This window comes from Pogonomyrmex barbatus, unplaced genomic scaffold, assembly GCF_055798465.1.
Source record: "Pogonomyrmex barbatus isolate J1 unplaced genomic scaffold, ASM5579846v1 scaffold9, whole genome shotgun sequence".
In the NCBI taxonomy this organism is placed as follows: Eukaryota; Metazoa; Arthropoda; class Insecta; order Hymenoptera; family Formicidae; genus Pogonomyrmex; species Pogonomyrmex barbatus.
In genome coordinates, this window is record NW_028297193.1 from 1,936,983 (window position 1) to 1,954,013 (window position 17,031).

Below are 17,031 nucleotides of genomic sequence, written 5' to 3' on the forward strand. Positions count from 1 at the left end.
GCTCGCTCGCTCGCTCGCTCACCTTCTTTCAACGACAGGCAAATAGGAAAGGTGAGCGACTCGCCGCTCGTTTCCCTACGTTGATTCCGCGCTTACCCTCGCTCTGTGATTCAACAGCGGAACGATCGGGAGGGAGGGGGGGGGCACACCTGAAATCGCATGAAATCAGAACAGGCGACACCCTTACCACTTGCACGAGACGCTCGAGTGTTCACCCCTTTCCCTTTTCGGAAATCCCGCGAATTCCTTTCTTTTTTTTTCCTCCAGCGTTTCTACACACCGCTCGAGTTTGGACTTTGAGATTGGAGAATAATGTGCCGGCCGTTTCATCGTTGATCGTTCGCGTTCCGCGAATAATGATGACACGTCGAGAAAACTTTCGCTCTCTTTTACTTACAGTCGAGATGCTTCTTCTTGGGTCCGATCATCTCCTCCGTGGTGGCCTTGCAGACAGACTTGGCGAGGCCCTGGCCAGCGATGCTGTGCTTCGCGGCCAGCAGCCTGTCGTTGATCGTCTGTCCCGCCATACTGTCCCGCTGTCACGGTGATAGCAGCAGCCAACAGCAGCAGCAGCTCACGTTCACGATGAAATCGCGTATCCTCCCTCGGCGATCCGTCCGGCGCGGCCGAGTGTCTTTCCTCCCTCGTGCCCCGGTAGAACGAACGACCGCGAAAAGACCGCGTGATCGACGGCAATGATGACAACAGCGACGACAATGACGCGAGGAATCCCGACGGCCGCGAGAAGCGAGTGAAGTTGGCCGTCCTTGACGCGACGCGGACGGACGGACGAGAGCGAGACCGCACGGGGTTCGGCACTCCGGCTAACTTCACCGCACACGACACCACAGCGGCACGAGCACGGCGATGCGACCAGACTGACACGGCACGGCACGGCACGACACGACACGATACGACACGGACGGCAAACGCGACAGCCGAGACCAGGCGCTACTAGCGCGAGGCGTCCGCGACGTTCCGCTCACCCCGATATTATACTTGGCCCGCCGCGCTGCTTTTTCCGGTCTTCCGGCACTTCTCCTCGCGTTCTCGTTCTCCTCCTGCGCTCCAATTCTTCCCTCCTCCGCGTCCGCCGTCTCCGCCTCCTCGGCCGGTTCCTGCGATCGCACGAACGATAACTCGCCGCGATTTCTCCGCGTTCACCAGCAGCGGAGCCAGACAGCTCGCGCTCAGCTTTAACGGCTCAGCTGGACGGCGTTACGTCGGCGGCCGACGGCGACAGCAGGCTCCTTCTATCTGCCAAGATGGCGGCGGCGCTCAGTGCCGACACTGCCTACCGTGCCGACCGCAGCGCTTGCGCCCCACCACTGCTCCGCCGCCATGGGACCGCCCGACCAATCGCGAGCGTCCGCCGCCGACACTCGGCTCCCACTATGACGTCATAGGCAGCGTAACCAAGATTTGAGGGTCGAATCGAAATGTATGACAAAAGGGATGTAAACTCGTTTGAATTAACGGTGTTTTTCCATTTCTAAACAACAAACAATAGATATTTTGTTCGTTGCGAGACAAATGTTTTATTTATCGAATGAAATTATTAAGCGACTTACGAACGATATTCGTAACGTTATTCTAGACTGTTCCGATCATCGATTGAAAACACGCATGTGAAGTTAGTGCTTGTTGAAAGCACTGCTACCAACGTGAACGTTGTAGTTTTTCTATAAAAATTCAAGAAATTTAGAAATATTTCGAGTTAAATCAAGTTAATCAATTTCAGTATTAATTTCAAAACTATAGTAAAAAATATCGTGATTTAGATAAAAATTTTTATATTATATAATAAATTTCACAATATTGTATTATTTTAATATCTAAATAATAATTATAGTTTAGTATTATCTTTTCAAAAAAGGTAAAACTATTCAAAAAGTGATTACATTCATTTTATTATGCATTCAATGTTTTTTTCATGGCATTTTCTCCTTATCATATTATGATAAGGAGCATTTTCAGTTAATAATTAACGAACCACAATTAGATGATTGAAATAATCGAATGTTGCAACTAGCAACAATTATATTTTTTTATACATGAAAAAAAGCATTACGTGCACGGAAGCGATTTATTAGTTCTGTAAAGTTGCAATGTTCGTCAATTCGAAAAACAATATGATGGACGTATCGAAACAATTACAGTGTAATTTCAGCCGGCAGTAAATCGATTGCAGCACTTATCTTTCTTACATACTCAAATTTTGAGATTTTGATATGCATAAGCAATAAGTTTTTTTCTATTTATTATTACGACTGCAAATAAATCTTCCGTCAAATACAATATCTGACAAATATATAAGATATTTAAAATTATACGTGATCGATAAAATTGAACAATGTAAATTGCAATTGACATAATATATAATACATAATTTATTTTTAAACCCGCAAAAAAATATCAATAATTAGAATAATCAAATTTTTACACGCGTATGCTATAACTATCGTGAATTTAGTCACCGACCATCGGTCACACAACGCCTTTCGATTACATACTTCCATTTGAAATTATTATTATTCGTTTCAATCAAGATGTGAAAAAGATCTCAATCTCGGGTTAACTTACTTTCTATCTTTACTTAATAAGAATTAAATAAATTGAACCGAGGTTATTAAAATCAATCTGCATTGATAGAAATGAACTGTACGATTACGGTATGGTATCGTCCGAGGGTTCTTCGCGCGGGATTTATATCGATCCCTGGAACCGCGTGATTGGAGCGCCAATCGAGTCCATGGCGCGAAGTGCGGCGGCGCGTCTCAACAACGCACTCGGAGCGCGGTTCAGTCTGATCCGGTTCAGTACGGCAAAGTTGGCCGATAGGAGTGCGTGTGTTCGTTTCGCGGCAGCGATTGTCCAGAACATTCTGCGCGCAAGGGAGACCGAGTCGTCGCGCGAGCTTGACTCACGTCCCGCGTCAATTCCCAACCCTCGCGTTCCAAGATTCTGCGTTTCGCTCTCGGCGCGGTCAGGAGGATGACGACGGTGGTCGACAAGGAGGAGGCGCGGAAGCGCCTGACGCCGTTGCAATGGCATGTGACGCAGGAGAAGGGCACGGAGAGGTGAGGGCACCCGCGAGAAACGCGTGAGGAACAGACGCTCTCTCGAGGACGCGTGTTCGGAGATTCCGCTTCCTCGCGACGACGATCTGTACCGGGCGTCGAAATTCGCCTCGAAGTTTGCCTCGTCATGCCTAACTCAAGGCAGGAGGAACCAACCCAGGAACGAGTACACTCTTCGTTCGGTGCATCAGCTGTCTGCTCGAAGCAGACTAGATTTCCGCTCGCAACCGCAGCTTGTTTCCTGTCGTGACGTTTCGGTCTTTAATCCGAGACACCCGTTGATCCCGCGATAGCTGATCGACAACGTGGAGTTGCGCAACGGCGATAACGCGACGGGCACGGTCGACGAATTATGCTAATTATATTGATGATTTGAACGGATGTTATGCACGTCTGCTCCGTATTTACGCAATCCGCTGGACGGTTCTCACTGCTTGGCACTTAGAAAACGTTTCGATCAAAAATTCTGGACGCTTACTGAAATACATAAAAATATCGTGTTATTGCAACTGAGACGCAACGTGACGTGACATTCGTCGTGGATTCACGTCGCGAAAGCACGAAGTCACGGTCCCGCGCGTTTAATCTTGAACGAGGAACACACCGAAATAACTTTTTCAAGAGCGCGTGTTGGTTGGGTGTTGCGCACGAGCGCGGTTTCCTCATGGCCATGGTTTAAAAATAAGCTCTATATATATATATATATATTGTGTGTGTGTGTGTGTGTGTGTGTGTGTGTGTGTCACGGTTTGTCCCTCCCCCGTCTTTCCCGTCCCCTGCCACCCTTGCTCATCCTCCCCTGACTCATTCATACGCTTTATTTGGTACGCAGGCCGTTTACCGGTTGCTACAACAAGTTCTACGAGAAGGGCACATACACCTGCATCGTGTGCGATCAGGAATTATTCTCCTCGGACACCAAGTACGATAGCGGATGCGGCTGGCCCGCGTTCAACGAGGTTCTGGATCAGGGACGCGTCAAACTGACCAAAGACACCTCTCACGGTAAGCGATCGCCGTTTCTTGACTTGACCTCATTAGCGTATCTCTTATAATTTTCATACTCGCGTTTCTTAGAATGGCACTCTCTGGATATACACACTTCGAATTCATCTTAACGTCATCTTAGATATCGCATATAATATCGCGCGGCTACTTGGAGTATGGGCCCAGACACGGATGAAGGGAGCAAGAAGTTAAAAACAGGAAAGATTAAAAAGAAAGAATCAAACATACTTCATACACAATCAAGAAAATCCAAGTGTTTTCATTGGAACCAGAATTTTCTCTGTTCCTAATTCTTTATATTTAACTAGTACAAATAAAAATTCTTGAGATTAAGATAGAAGATTTAAACAATATAAATGAGAGATAAATGTCAGCTAAAAGGTAGAAATCTTGATGATGTACAATATAATATTTCTTTTTTGTTTTTTATGTGATATATCTTTCCTAGCAAATGCGCGCCAAAGTTATTTTGGTTTCTTGAAACAAATTATAAATTAAAACTGAAATTGTATTATTGATTAATAATCGATTTTAATATTATTAATATTATTAATATTTTATATATTAATATTATTAATATTATTAATATTTAATATTATTAATATTTTAATATTATTATTGTTAGCATCTTAAAATGATGTAAACATCTTAAAAATCTGTGTATAATTTGTCGCAAAAAATTACATTACACATCATCAACAAATTCTTACTTGGGAAACTTTCTCATTTATTGTTTTTATATTTCTTATTCTTTATTCTCATTCATTGTGTCTGAGCTCTAAGTCCTAGAATTATGCGAAGAAATCTTCGTTTCCAACGTTGTATCTGCTTATTACTATTTACAAGATCATAATCGTAACATGTATCATACTACTACTTGCATAACATTACTGAACCTATCCTGGTCACATTTCACTTTTTTACACTTATATAAAATAGAAATTTTTCTTTTATATTCAATTTCCCACAAGATTAAATTTTTTTCATAAAGTAAAATTCGATGAACGTAGTTTTATTTTCATTTGCTCCTTTCATCTCTTTTATATACGAATGTAGAAATTTCTTTATGTATATACTTTTATCTGTTGTATTGTGTATCTATATATAATGTATTATAATCTATTTAAAAAATTTTTTTTAATAAGAAAAACAGGATCTATATAGTACTGGTTTTTATGCATATCATTCTTTTTTTTTATTGTAAATATATTATGTGTATATTAGATGAAAATTCCTGTTCTCCTCAGTTCCTGCATGCACTTGCTTAGAGTGTGATTGTGTTAGACTTACATCACTTTTTACATTTAAACTAATATGCCAGCCGTACGTTATGAAACATTGGAAATATGACCAAAGGATAAATAAAAATATCTGCCGCATTGCTCAATCCTGTTTACGAAGTTTTCGATAACTGCTCGATAACATTCATTCTTGCAACATTCTTCTTGTTTGGCTAAAAGCAGTTAAATAATGTTTTTAGTTGCAAATTGTTAATACATACATCGATGTCATTTTTCACAAGCGTATAATGTTTCTAATGCAAATAAAATTCCTTCGCTTTTACGTTTTTATGATAATTACGCCAGTTGAGATAATATTTAATTTGCAAGTGTGTTTCATAGTTAAAAGTATAATATTTCTCTGTAGCACAAATAAACGCTTGATAAAAGGAAATATTTTCGTATCCGTTGCATATGTAAGAGAAAATATTTCGACATTACTAAGTAAGCATACAATCGAATTGGAAGCGTACTACAATAATCAGTCAAGAGTTAAATATAAAAAATATATTGTGAATAAAATCGTTTCATAAATGTACGTATTTTTCCATCATTATTCTTTTATTATCATATGGATGTTAGCTGTTACCTCACAATCGAGTCAATCTTTGATTTTCTCCTCAGTCCGAGGTCTTTTCGATCGCTTCTGTTATTTCTTGAAAATTGTACGCCGCGAGAAGGGTGTCGGTCTGCGTCTAATCACACTCTATTGTTCTTTCTCCTCTCGCCCTCCTTGAACAATTCCCCTGGCTACTATCACCACTGAAAAACCACTTCACTCTCTCATCACTGAAAAAAAAAACAACACCACTGAAAATCACGCGTCACGTCGAATTAAACGGCGCCAACTAGTCGGCGGCAATCTACTACTGCTGATCGCAAACCCAGATATGGTGCGGACCGAAGTGACCTGTTCGAAGTGCGATGCACACCTGGGACACGTGTTCAACGACGGGCCGAAGCCTACGAGGAAGCGCTTCTGCATCAATTCCGCCTCCATAAGTTTCCATCCGGCGGGAGAGGAGAAAAAGTCTACGTAAAACCAGCGTTAACCAGCGCCCGTTACGTCCTACTCCTAATATTTATGTGATGAGGCTCGGTGGAATTTTATATCTCATGCTATAAATATCGAAATACTTCCGATTTATTTATGCATTGTAAAAAGGATTAAAATAATTATTATTATCGTCGAGATATCAAATAGGCTGTCTGTAAAGGCTGAGTTGGTTGTTACTATACTATAATATTTAAATTTTTATCACTTCCGACAATGCGAATACTGTCGCTACAAACTATTGTCGTTTCTATATCATTTATTACATTCGTTCGATTGATCTGTTCTTCGTAATAAATCATAAAATATTCCTTTCTATATTCCTGTTAAATCTGCGCAAGATGAAGAAATGTATTATTTGTTTGAATGTAGAGCATTTCCGACCGACTTCCCACTTGCTAACGAGAAGCTAACTATCAGTTCCCGTGAATCTCATTGTATACCGTCTACCTTTGATATTACAAATGTATGTACATATCTGTATCAAGGAACAAAGTATAACACCCACGTAGGATATATGTACGCTACACGATGTGAGAAAGCGCGACATTGGATAGATGATAAAGGTGTCTAACCAGAAAATGTTATTTTTTCAATTAACGCCATAATATGTAAATATATCACCTATTCTAACTTAATATATCGAATAAGAAATAAAACTGAGGTCGTCATTTCCTCTTACTATCGTTAGGCAGGAAGGATGTTTTGTATGAGAAAGAACATGTTTGTTATAAAATGTTTCCTTATATTGTAACGTTTCAAAACAAACTGAAAGGTGTTATAATACAATATATACGCAAAATTCTAGGCATTATTTTTTACAATTCATTACTCCTTTTCTGGTTTTTTTTGCATTCCCTCGCCTTGAAATTTTTCATCATAAAAATTTCAAATATTACATTCTTCCTGAGAGACCAGATTTCCGATCGAATGATTCCCGATAGCGCGATAAATGCTCTCTTTTTCTTACAAAAGTTAAAGTCGGATGACCCCTCCTCCGTTGGGAGGGATCAAAATCGAGGTTTTTTTTTTTTTTCTTTTTCAATCTGCAGTAAAATAGCGACTTTGTTACTATAGGCCTACTTCTTTCTTTCATTCGGAGATCACAAAGCATTTTCAAAAACATCGTAAAATGCTATAGCAAAACATGCATACACACATTTAACATGATTTCGCGTATTAGGAACCTATTTTTTTAAGAACTTAAAATAAAAAACAAAAAAAGACGATAACATACACATAGCGCACGTAGCAGACAATTAAATGCAGTCGGAACGATCATTAAGACGATGCACAAACAGATGCAAAGTTGCCTGCATTTTCTTTTTACGCTAAAAAATTCGCCTACTCGTATTTTTCTCAGAGCTCTCGCAACGTTTTCGGTACGTTTGCGATTCGTTTGTCAATGTCAAAAATAATGAGTACTTTCGTGGTGCATCACTTATTATTATTATTACGATAAGGCATGTTTGGTACAATTTTTGTACTTTTGTTCACACGATAAAAGGATCATTATCAGCGAACGTGTCTACATGCTAAGATGCGCTTCAATCGGGTTGTGCGTCGATCGGGTGATAATTTTTTTTTTGTATGCAGGCAGTTTCGCATCTCATGCGACCCGATTCGTAAATAAAATTAGACATTAATAGCTGCTAATAGCTGTATACTACTATTAAAATAACTGCCGAGGAAAAGTAAACGTAAAGACGAAGCGTTTTATCACTCATCGAGATATTTGTGAAAATGCAGGACCTCGTGTTTAGTGTTTCTGATCGTCAACTTTAACCCTGGATCACACCATTATCTCTTTTTTTTTTTACACACTCATACTTTTCTTTTGTTAATACTAAAACGTGCGCACGTTACTTTGTCTCTTGTGTCACGATTTGACCGATTTTTAAAGTCGGACGCTGAAATGGAGATTAATGCCGAGCAATACGTTCACGGAATATTGAAAGTGCACGAATTAATATTAATTTAATATTTAATATTAATGTAATTAATATTAATTTTATCTCATAATCCCTGATCTTTCTTTAAAGATACATTGCATTAAGTTCCTTCAGTACACCGACCCTAAATTCGGTCATAAGCGTCGAAACAAACTGAATTGCTTCTTCTATCTCGATCAAGTACAGTCAGACATTATAAAAATCTAATCAGGCTTCTTTAAAAGATGGTACTACAAAAAAAGAAGAAAACAATAAACTCGTCGAATATTGAATATGCCTTATCGTATGATTTCTCATTATCAAATAATATACGGGTTCTTTTCTTTTCTTCTTCTTGTTTCGTACGCAATATAAGTATATCGTTAATTTCTCGATTTATATACCTATCATATTTATATTCTCACAAGTTTGAGTTAATATTAATTTATATATGAGTTCTATACATATATGTATAACGAAAAAATGTCGACCGAGCTATCCATTCGCCGCATGAAAACCGGAAGTACTCACAAGCTCTTGGAATAGATGAAAAAGAATAACGTCAAAATCATTATTTATCCGGAATTAGATGTGAATATTCATCTGGAAAATGTCTTTTTTTTTTTCTTAATCTTGACGTATCTTCTTCTCTGTCTTTGAAAAATCGCGACTAACTTTTTCTCACACAACTTTAACATTCGAAATTCTTATTTGAGAGATAGAAAGGCTAATATAAGCTAATTCACAAATTGGAACGTGTAGAATTTATTATAATATTGATACGATTTGTAATCGTTTATTTTGTGGTCAAAATTGATTTATTCCATATCAAATTGTTTCATATTATATTAAAGATTTGTATATTTTGCGAATCGGGTCGTACTAACTTGTTCTTTCTACCTTTCAATTAAGAATTTATCACTGGGTTTCGCTTTTTTCTTACATTTAGTTTCGCACGATGGATATCTTGGTCGAATAATGGGTACAATATATGAAAATGAAAAGAATAAAAAAAAGACAATACGAAAATCTACGATATCGTCTAAAATAACCAAATATTTCCAATATATTCGTTTTTCGATGACACGATGACACTTGGATGATGTATAATACTAGGAAAGACGTATCTCGATAATGTTCGATGCAAATACAACCATACGTACGGAACCACGAACAATTCGTTCTACACAAAATGTCAACTAAACTCACATTACATGCGTGTTCGATTATTTGTTTCTTCCTTCTCCTGACAGTGCTAAAACGAAACATTACATATCGTTATACAGTGGTTCATAAGAAATCTAGCGCGAGTTTTCTTTTTTTTTTTTTTGTTCACGTCTCTAAACGACAAGACAGGCACTTTATAGTGTCACAAAATGCTCCTACGTCTGAACCTTGTTTTACAGTTTCATTGATCTTCCATTCATTCTTCTTTTCCCCTCTTTTTCTTTGCTTTACAAGACACGTTGAAGACAGTTACGTTGGACTTACAGCGAAGAACACACGTGATTTGGACAAGCATTGCCCTCGGAGAGATGTTCTTATTAACTAAGTAGTAAACCATTGTAATAAGTTAAGTGTCTTAACGTGTCTTTCTCTTCCTTTTCCTCTTTCTTTCTTTTCTCTTCTTCTAATGACACAAATGAGAGAAAGTATTCATTTCTTCGTCATAAAGCTATAAATTAGCGTCCACAAATGAGATATGCATTTCTTACGCAATCAGCTAGAGCACATGTGAACTAATTTCTTGATCAATATCGAACGCCAATATAAAAATCGTGATAATTGTAAACAAGAAATTTGCTAAAATTCTCTTCAAGAAAATCAAATCAACAATGAATCTTCAATATTTAGCGATCAGACTGCGATTCTTAAAAATGTTCAAAACACATTAGGCTACCGCTTATTGTTCATCGCACTAATCAGACAAAACACACTGAAAACATATTGCTCTGCTTCATCGCAACTTTCGTCGAAAAATACAAAGATCCGATACGAAGACTAATCTCCTTTCTCTCCGTTTTTTTTTCTCTCTCTACGATCTCTCGTTAAACAATAATAATATATTAGAATAGGTCCTATGTATACTTGTTCACATTTCTTTGTGGTATTATCTAATAAGGTTCTCGCTATAAATAATATGCGCTTTTTTGCTAACTCCAATTCTTCGAATTTTCTTCCTCCTTTCAGAGTTAATAATACTAGTTTTATATTTTTAGAAAATAACTGACAATTACTTGTATTTCCCCGATGATAATCCGTCAGAATTGCGGCAAGAATACGTCACAGATAATAGCACATACCATAAAGCATGCATTCTGTTTTTTTCTTTTTTTTTTTTTTCGTTTCCTTCAAAAATTAAGTTGAGACATTGTGAATCCATTGCACTTCAATTATAACCGTGGACTTTATCGAGGAAAACAAGGTTTTTGCCGTCAGATCGCTCATAGCTCTTTCTGATTTAACTTTGCTCGCAACATGCGAGAATCGAGCATATCTTTTTTTTTAAAAACTTTGCAACCGTTTTCTCGATACTCCATCACGGTATCGAATAAGTTCTATCTATCTATCTATGTAATCTATAATGCGTACATAATGGATATATGCATGCGTATGTGTATACACGACATGTCGCATTTAATATAATATTCACATACGATATACACATATGTATGCATACATATATATATGTATATTTATTTATATATATATATATATATATATATGTTTATATTCATTATTTATTATATATTATTGAATTATTGTGCCGTTTCCGTTTTGGGAGGGTGATTCAGTATTTCCTTCTTTTTCGCATAATTTTTTCACCGTACTCTTGGAGTCACATCTTACAAATCTATAGTCTAAACGTCACTATCTCTCTTAATGACCTTTGGCAGCTTCCTTCGCCGCCATTATCAAAGGTGTTAACGAAGCCAGTGGCCTGGCTAATTTCAGAAAAGGGTGCTGCAATTCAATTTAAAACACACAATTCCAATTAAATCAATTCGAACGAGACAAGTACGCGCGTATGTGTTGAGAATACAGTTTCACGTATTAATAACTGTTCTTACCTTTAATAGTTCGGAAGCCGCGGACCGTTTCTCCACCTCGACCTCTAAACATTGGTCCAGGAAGTCTTGGAATATACCCGACAGCTTGTCTTTCTCCTTGATCTCCGGTTTGCCGTTTGTCGCGATTAGATACAACGCTCTCAGTGGATTTTCATTCAAATATGGTGGTTCTCCTTCGATCATTTCGATTGCCATTATTCCCAACGACCATATATCGACCTATGATCAAGATACGTTGTTATAATTAATCGCGTATTCAATCGATTTTTATTAGCAATAGCGACATGCCGAATTACCTTAGGTCCGTATTGCTTTCGCGTTACCACTTCCGGCGCCATCCAATACGGCGTGCCAACCATCGTCGTCCGTTTGCTTTGCTCCGGCGAGATTTGTGCGCAAAAGCCAAAGTCCGTTAATTTAACTCCACCATCAAGACCCAATAGAATATTGTCGGACTTGATGTCCCTATGTATAACCTGATTACAATGAAGGAACTCGAGTGCCTGTAGTACTTCTCTACACACTGCGGCAATTTGACCTTCGTCCATACATGTCTCAGTGACAACATCTGTCAAACTGCCACCTGGCAAATATTCCATGACTACCCAGAGTTCTTCCCCAACTAAATAACTATCCAAATAATTTACAACGTTTGGATGCTTGTTCTCCCGCATTACCAAAATCTCGTTTATTATAAGCTCTTTCTTTGGCTGTTGCGACAGATTCATTTGTTTTATTGCAACTTCCATACCAGTGGACGTTTCTATTGCCGTATACACCGTCCCCGAGGCACTGCAAGATGATCGTTAATTAGTACAATTTTACGTACGTTAAAAAATCATTTATCAGGCGTTACTTCCTATCTTACCCTTGTCCTATTTTTTCCATTTTCGTATATTTTCTATTAGGATCTCCTACGCTTACAATTGTTCTAAGCTTTTCTAATATCTCGTCGTCTGACATCTTCTTCTTTCTAGCTTTATCACCTTGCGCCGGTCGTGTCTGATCAGTCGTTGTTGAAGTCGGTGTCGCTTGATTCTTATTCCTATCTAATTGCGACTGATGTTGCTGTTGTTGCATGCCGTTTCGTTGCGGCGAACCCAATGTGGTCGTCAGGGGAGGTGGCGGTTCCTCTTCTATAGGTTTTGTGTACTGCACAATAAAGTAAAATGTTTTATATAGTTTGTAAAATGCTATAATTAGTAGACTTATCGAATACGCATTATTTCGCGTAAAAAGAAAAAACTTACAATCGATTTCGTGCGTTCCGGTCGAGCGGAGATCGGCGGAGGCGGTGGTTCATCTTCCTGTTCCGAGCTAGTCGCACACGCATCCGTCGGCGTACTACTCGGACTACTGCTACTCACTCTGTAACGTTGCCATTTCTCAGAAAATATTTAGACGACCAAGGGACAAGCACAACGCGAAAAAGTGTAAAAGACTCACCTGCTCAACGAATGTTGAGAGTGAGAACTACCAGATGCCTGAGACATCGCCTGGCCGCGAATATTGCCTATTCCCGTGCCGATACCCATTCCCATACTTCGAGGACTACTCGCCCTTTCGATTGGAGCTAAAGAATATTATCAATATCAATATATAGAGACATTTGTTCAAAGTCAAATTATTTATTAGCGAATCGAGACATGATGCTTACCAACAACTCCAACCATCTTAGTTGTGGTCATGTATTTAGAGCCCTTTGCTTCCTTACTGCTACTGTCATACCAGTTTAGTACGTCCAATACAGCTTGCGGATTTTTCTTCTGTTCTTGCTTGCTAATATTGCTGGACATAAGCAATCTCGCCCATGCCTCCGGCATACCCTATGAAACAAACACATATTGTTAAACAACAGATGTTTACTACGAAAAATAGATGGTAAATGATTCGGCGAGTATAACTAATTTATGTAAAAAATGCAATCTAATATACTAATTCTAGATTTGATTTTCGAACATGCAACTATCACGTGTAGAAAAATAAGAATCGGTAGACATCACTATTTGTAAGATAGTAATAAATTTCAATGAAAAACAGATCTATATTTGTATAATCACTAAAGACATCACTTAAGACATTAATTCCAAATTATGAATTCTATTCAATATAACTCTTCTTCTGTAATTTTATTAATCTGTAAGAGAAAGAACTTTTACTAAAAATATATTTTAAACTTTGATATTATTTCTTTTAATGTGTGTACGTGTGTGAATAATGACTGTGAAATTTCGAAAGTTTAATGAAATCATTATTTAATTTTTATTTAATTAAAGTCTATAGTTACATGCACAGTTTCAATCGTAAGTGAAAATAATTTATAAACGGAATTTATAGATTTTAAGTATTCCATCCACTGTCGAAAATCATTCTGTAAGAAGGAAATGAATATTGTTGTATGCAACGTCGACTAAAGCTTATATCAATCTACAGAAGCAACTATATATGAACAAAATTTGACATACTTAAAGACAAAAAAAATAAACATCTAATCTTATAAAAACCGCAACGGAAAGAAAGTGTCGAACCACGTGGTGTAAATGTATGTACAACGTAAAGTACAGGCAAACTAATTCATATTAATTTACTTACTTTTAGTGGCAGCTTGGAAAGAAATACGTGTCTTGTTAGTTTAATCATGTGGAAATAATAAGATATAAGAAGCGTCGGACAAATTACCAAAGTATCGTTCTCGAAATATTCGAGTATATGTGAAACCAGTGTCTCATATTTCATTTCGATCAGGTACGGAAGATCCATGTGATTCGCATAAGAAAATGCAAAATGTAGTACAATATATAAAAAAAAAACGACGCCAATGTAATAATCTACGGTAACATAACTCATGTTTTGTTCATCTCTCCCATAGATAATCCGCACCGTGATACAACAGCGAAGCGGTAAGCGAGTGCACTTTGAATAATAGGTGTATAAAGGCGACTGTGCGAATCGCGAATCGAGGAAACCTACCGTGAATTCACCGGTCACGGCGTCGAATCCGACGTGCACGGTGTGCTCGAAGTTCGTGGGATAACTGATGTTGGGCTTGTCCTTATTCTCTTTCACCTTCATCTTGCTCTTCAGAGTTTTCTTCTTGCGTTCGTCAGAATCCGGCTCCTTAGGCAGTGGACGCATGTCCACCGGTAGATTAGGCGCTGATTCTCCCCTGAAAGTGAAAATGGTATTATTCACAGATCGCAATTGTGAATAATTGTCTAGTTATTATTATCTTGCTAATTATTAATGTGTAGCGACTTGTTGATGTCGAGTCATTAAAAATAACAGTTTATATTTCATTTTTACACAAATGAATATTAAAGACCATAAATACTTTTGTTGACAGATACTATAGAATAACATAATTTCACTATATAAAGATATATTTAGATGTTCTGACAGCATACACATATAGTCTCTCAAATCTGTTAGGGACAATGCTGGGATTATGTCTAGACGTCTTTAATGATGGTCTCCCACAACAGAAAGCTACCGAGAGATATTATTTTTAGCAGCCTATAGCTCAATGCCTCTCTATTTTTGGAGAATACGTACTTTTATATATATCATAGAAAACACCAGAGTTATGGTAGTATTATAGAGCTCTGGATTGTATGCTCAGCAAAAATTTTTTTCTCTATGCATTCTCATAATACTTATAAAAACAATATGAGATACATCGTGATATCAACTGCTATCTCAGCAATATTTCCTCAAACTTATCAATTTTACATATATGTCCCATGCTTAAGTTTAGCGATAGGTGAGCAAAAATCAAAGCAAGATCAAGGTGATATGCTTCGCAGCACATTCGATTCTCCTTTAACTAGATCAATTATTACATATGAATTCAGAGCGGATAGATAATAACACTGAGCGTACCTGTTTGATGTCAATCGAACAGGGGGTGCAGGGGGTTTGTCTTCCTCATCTGACATGTTGTAGCCGCTTCTGTTTCTTTGTTGCCAGTCTATCCTCCGTTGCGTCTCTACGCCTTCAATCAAACCCGCGTTCCGTCAACGCGTGCGTCTATATATACTCGTGGTGTATCGCGCCTCAATCGCTCTCTCGCGACTTTCACTTTCGACACCGCGGACGTCTCTTTCAGCGGATACTCTCCAGCCTGTCACCGACAATCACGACGACGACGACGCCGTTGCCGAGTTTCCCAGTTCTGGGAAACACCCGCGAGATCCTCGGAAGGCACACCCGGTAGGTAGAGAGTCGCAGGTGGAGGTCCTCTCACCGCGCCGCGAGGACACCCTTCATCATAGAACACCCGGTACCTGCTGAGGAACTCGCTCGGGATGAGTCATGGCGATCGACGGTGGTATCCGGTGGTCCGTGCGAGAATCCGAGCAACTCGGTGGCTTCCTCGTGGAATTTCTCTCGATCGGCGCCAAGAGACGCCGCTGTCTAGCTGGCTGGTTGGTTGACTGGCTGGCTGGCTGGCTGGTCGGTCGAGATTCCCCCTCGCGCTCGATCAGGATGGTCACTACCTCTACTGCTGCTGCTGATGCCGTTGCTGGTTGCTGTCGGCGGTGGCGTCCAGCGACAAGACACAGGTCAATGTCGCGGTGAGCACAGGACGCACTCGAGGACGACGGCGAGCGGAGAGAGAGACAGAGAGCGTTTCTGAAGCGTGATTCACGCACGGGTGCAGACACCCCGCCGCATCCGCGAATCTTTCGCCTCGCTCTCCCTCTCTCTCTCTCTCTCTCTCTCTCCTTCTTTCTGTCCCGCTCTCTCTCGCTTTCCCCGAACCACTTATCCTGCTCTCTCGCTCGCTCTCGCGCGTGCGCCCTTTCTCTCGCTCTCCTTTCTCCCCCGCCCTTTTTCACCTCTGCGCTCCCACGAGCATCGCGACAGCGGCGACGGCGACGGCGGCGACGGTGACTCCTATCACCTCCTATCGCGTCGTGCTCACTCCCACTCGACGAGCGAGAGAGCGCGATGATGACGAATAGGAGCGTAGGATGTATGGCCATCAGTGGCGAACCTGAATCCATCAGCGGTCTCCAGATTATAATACGAATGCGTGGGTTGCTCTCTTCCTCTGGGACAATATCAAACGTTATAAAAAGATATTCCTTTTTTTTTTTTTTTAATAATACTGAAACTCTGTACAATATTTTATTTGCTTTACATATGTGTGTATACGTGCATGTGCGATCTGGTTCCCCAATAAGACCATTTTATTCGTCCGTCAATAATCCCTTTTTTTTTATTTTTTTTTTTATTTATGAAGGACGCTTTAATCTCATCGTATACTCTTTCTCGATTTTTTTCTTTTTTAATTTCCTATGGAATTTAGGATTCTTTACGGCTTAATTCGGTGAAAGGGAAAATGATAGTTACTCGGTGCTCTTGATTACGTCAAACGAATAACGTTCATATATGTACGTATATGCGTATGCAAAGTATCAATTTTGTGATGCTTGACGCTCATTTTCAGCGTCAAAATGAGTCACGTGATCAAAGTTGACGCATTTCAATAGTAAAATTTGTATGGCCACTTATAATCACGTGATCTACTTGATTAGCTGGAAGTGAGTGTCAAGTGTCGGCATGAAAAGACACCTTAAGGGTTGGTTTATGGAGGCCGTAATC

General features: G+C 39.2%; 3 protein-coding genes and 1 pseudogene across 20 annotated transcripts in view; 2 read left to right on the top strand and 2 right to left on the bottom strand.

Moving 5' to 3' along the window:
* lap (phosphatidylinositol-binding clathrin assembly protein lap) overlaps positions 1-663 on the bottom strand; it is a 31,930-nt gene extending 31,267 nt beyond the window's left edge. For all 14 annotated transcript variants that reach the window (XM_089084747.1, XM_089084746.1, XM_089084742.1 and 11 more), the window contains exon 1: positions 398-663. In XM_089084747.1, the coding sequence (XP_088940873.1) occupies positions 398-527 (130 nt within the window). In that variant the 5' untranslated portion in view covers positions 528-663. The remainder of the gene's footprint in view (positions 1-397) is intronic.
* LOC148934522 (uncharacterized) lies at positions 586-1,542 on the top strand (annotated as a pseudogene).
* Positions 1,543-2,785: 1,243 nt separating this feature from the next.
* SelR (methionine sulfoxide reductase SelR) lies at positions 2,786-7,224 on the top strand. 2 transcript variants are annotated; one of them, XM_011641370.3, is made up of 3 exons: positions 2,786-3,080; positions 3,913-4,085; positions 6,221-7,224. In XM_011641370.3, exons 1-3 carry the CDS (start codon positions 2,995-2,997, stop codon positions 6,406-6,408), a joined length of 447 nt encoding a protein of 148 aa, XP_011639672.1. In that variant the 5' UTR covers positions 2,786-2,994; the 3' UTR covers positions 6,409-7,224. The 2 variants fall into 2 exon arrangements, with proteins under 2 accessions (XP_011639672.1, XP_011639673.1); XM_011641371.3 differs by having other exon boundaries at positions 2,788-3,080; positions 6,257-7,224.
* On the bottom strand, positions 7,147-16,346 carry Pak (serine/threonine-protein kinase PAK 3-like protein). 4 transcript variants are annotated; one of them, XM_011641369.3, is made up of 10 exons: positions 15,304-16,346; positions 14,395-14,590; positions 14,017-14,028; positions 13,082-13,250; positions 12,871-12,997; positions 12,675-12,780; positions 12,293-12,576; positions 11,721-12,216; positions 11,425-11,643; positions 7,147-11,317 (listed from the first exon to the last, which is right to left on the bottom strand). In XM_011641369.3, the coding sequence occupies exons 1-10, from the start codon at positions 15,357-15,359 to the stop codon at positions 11,234-11,236; spliced, it is 1,749 nt and encodes a 582-aa protein (XP_011639671.1). In that variant the 5' UTR covers positions 15,360-16,346; the 3' UTR covers positions 7,147-11,233. The 4 variants fall into 4 exon arrangements, with proteins under 4 accessions (XP_011639671.1, XP_011639669.1, XP_011639668.1 ...); XM_011641367.3 differs by having other exon boundaries at positions 12,675-12,783; XM_011641366.3 differs by having other exon boundaries at positions 12,675-12,792; positions 15,304-16,340.
* Positions 16,347-17,031: the final 685 nt, after the last annotated feature.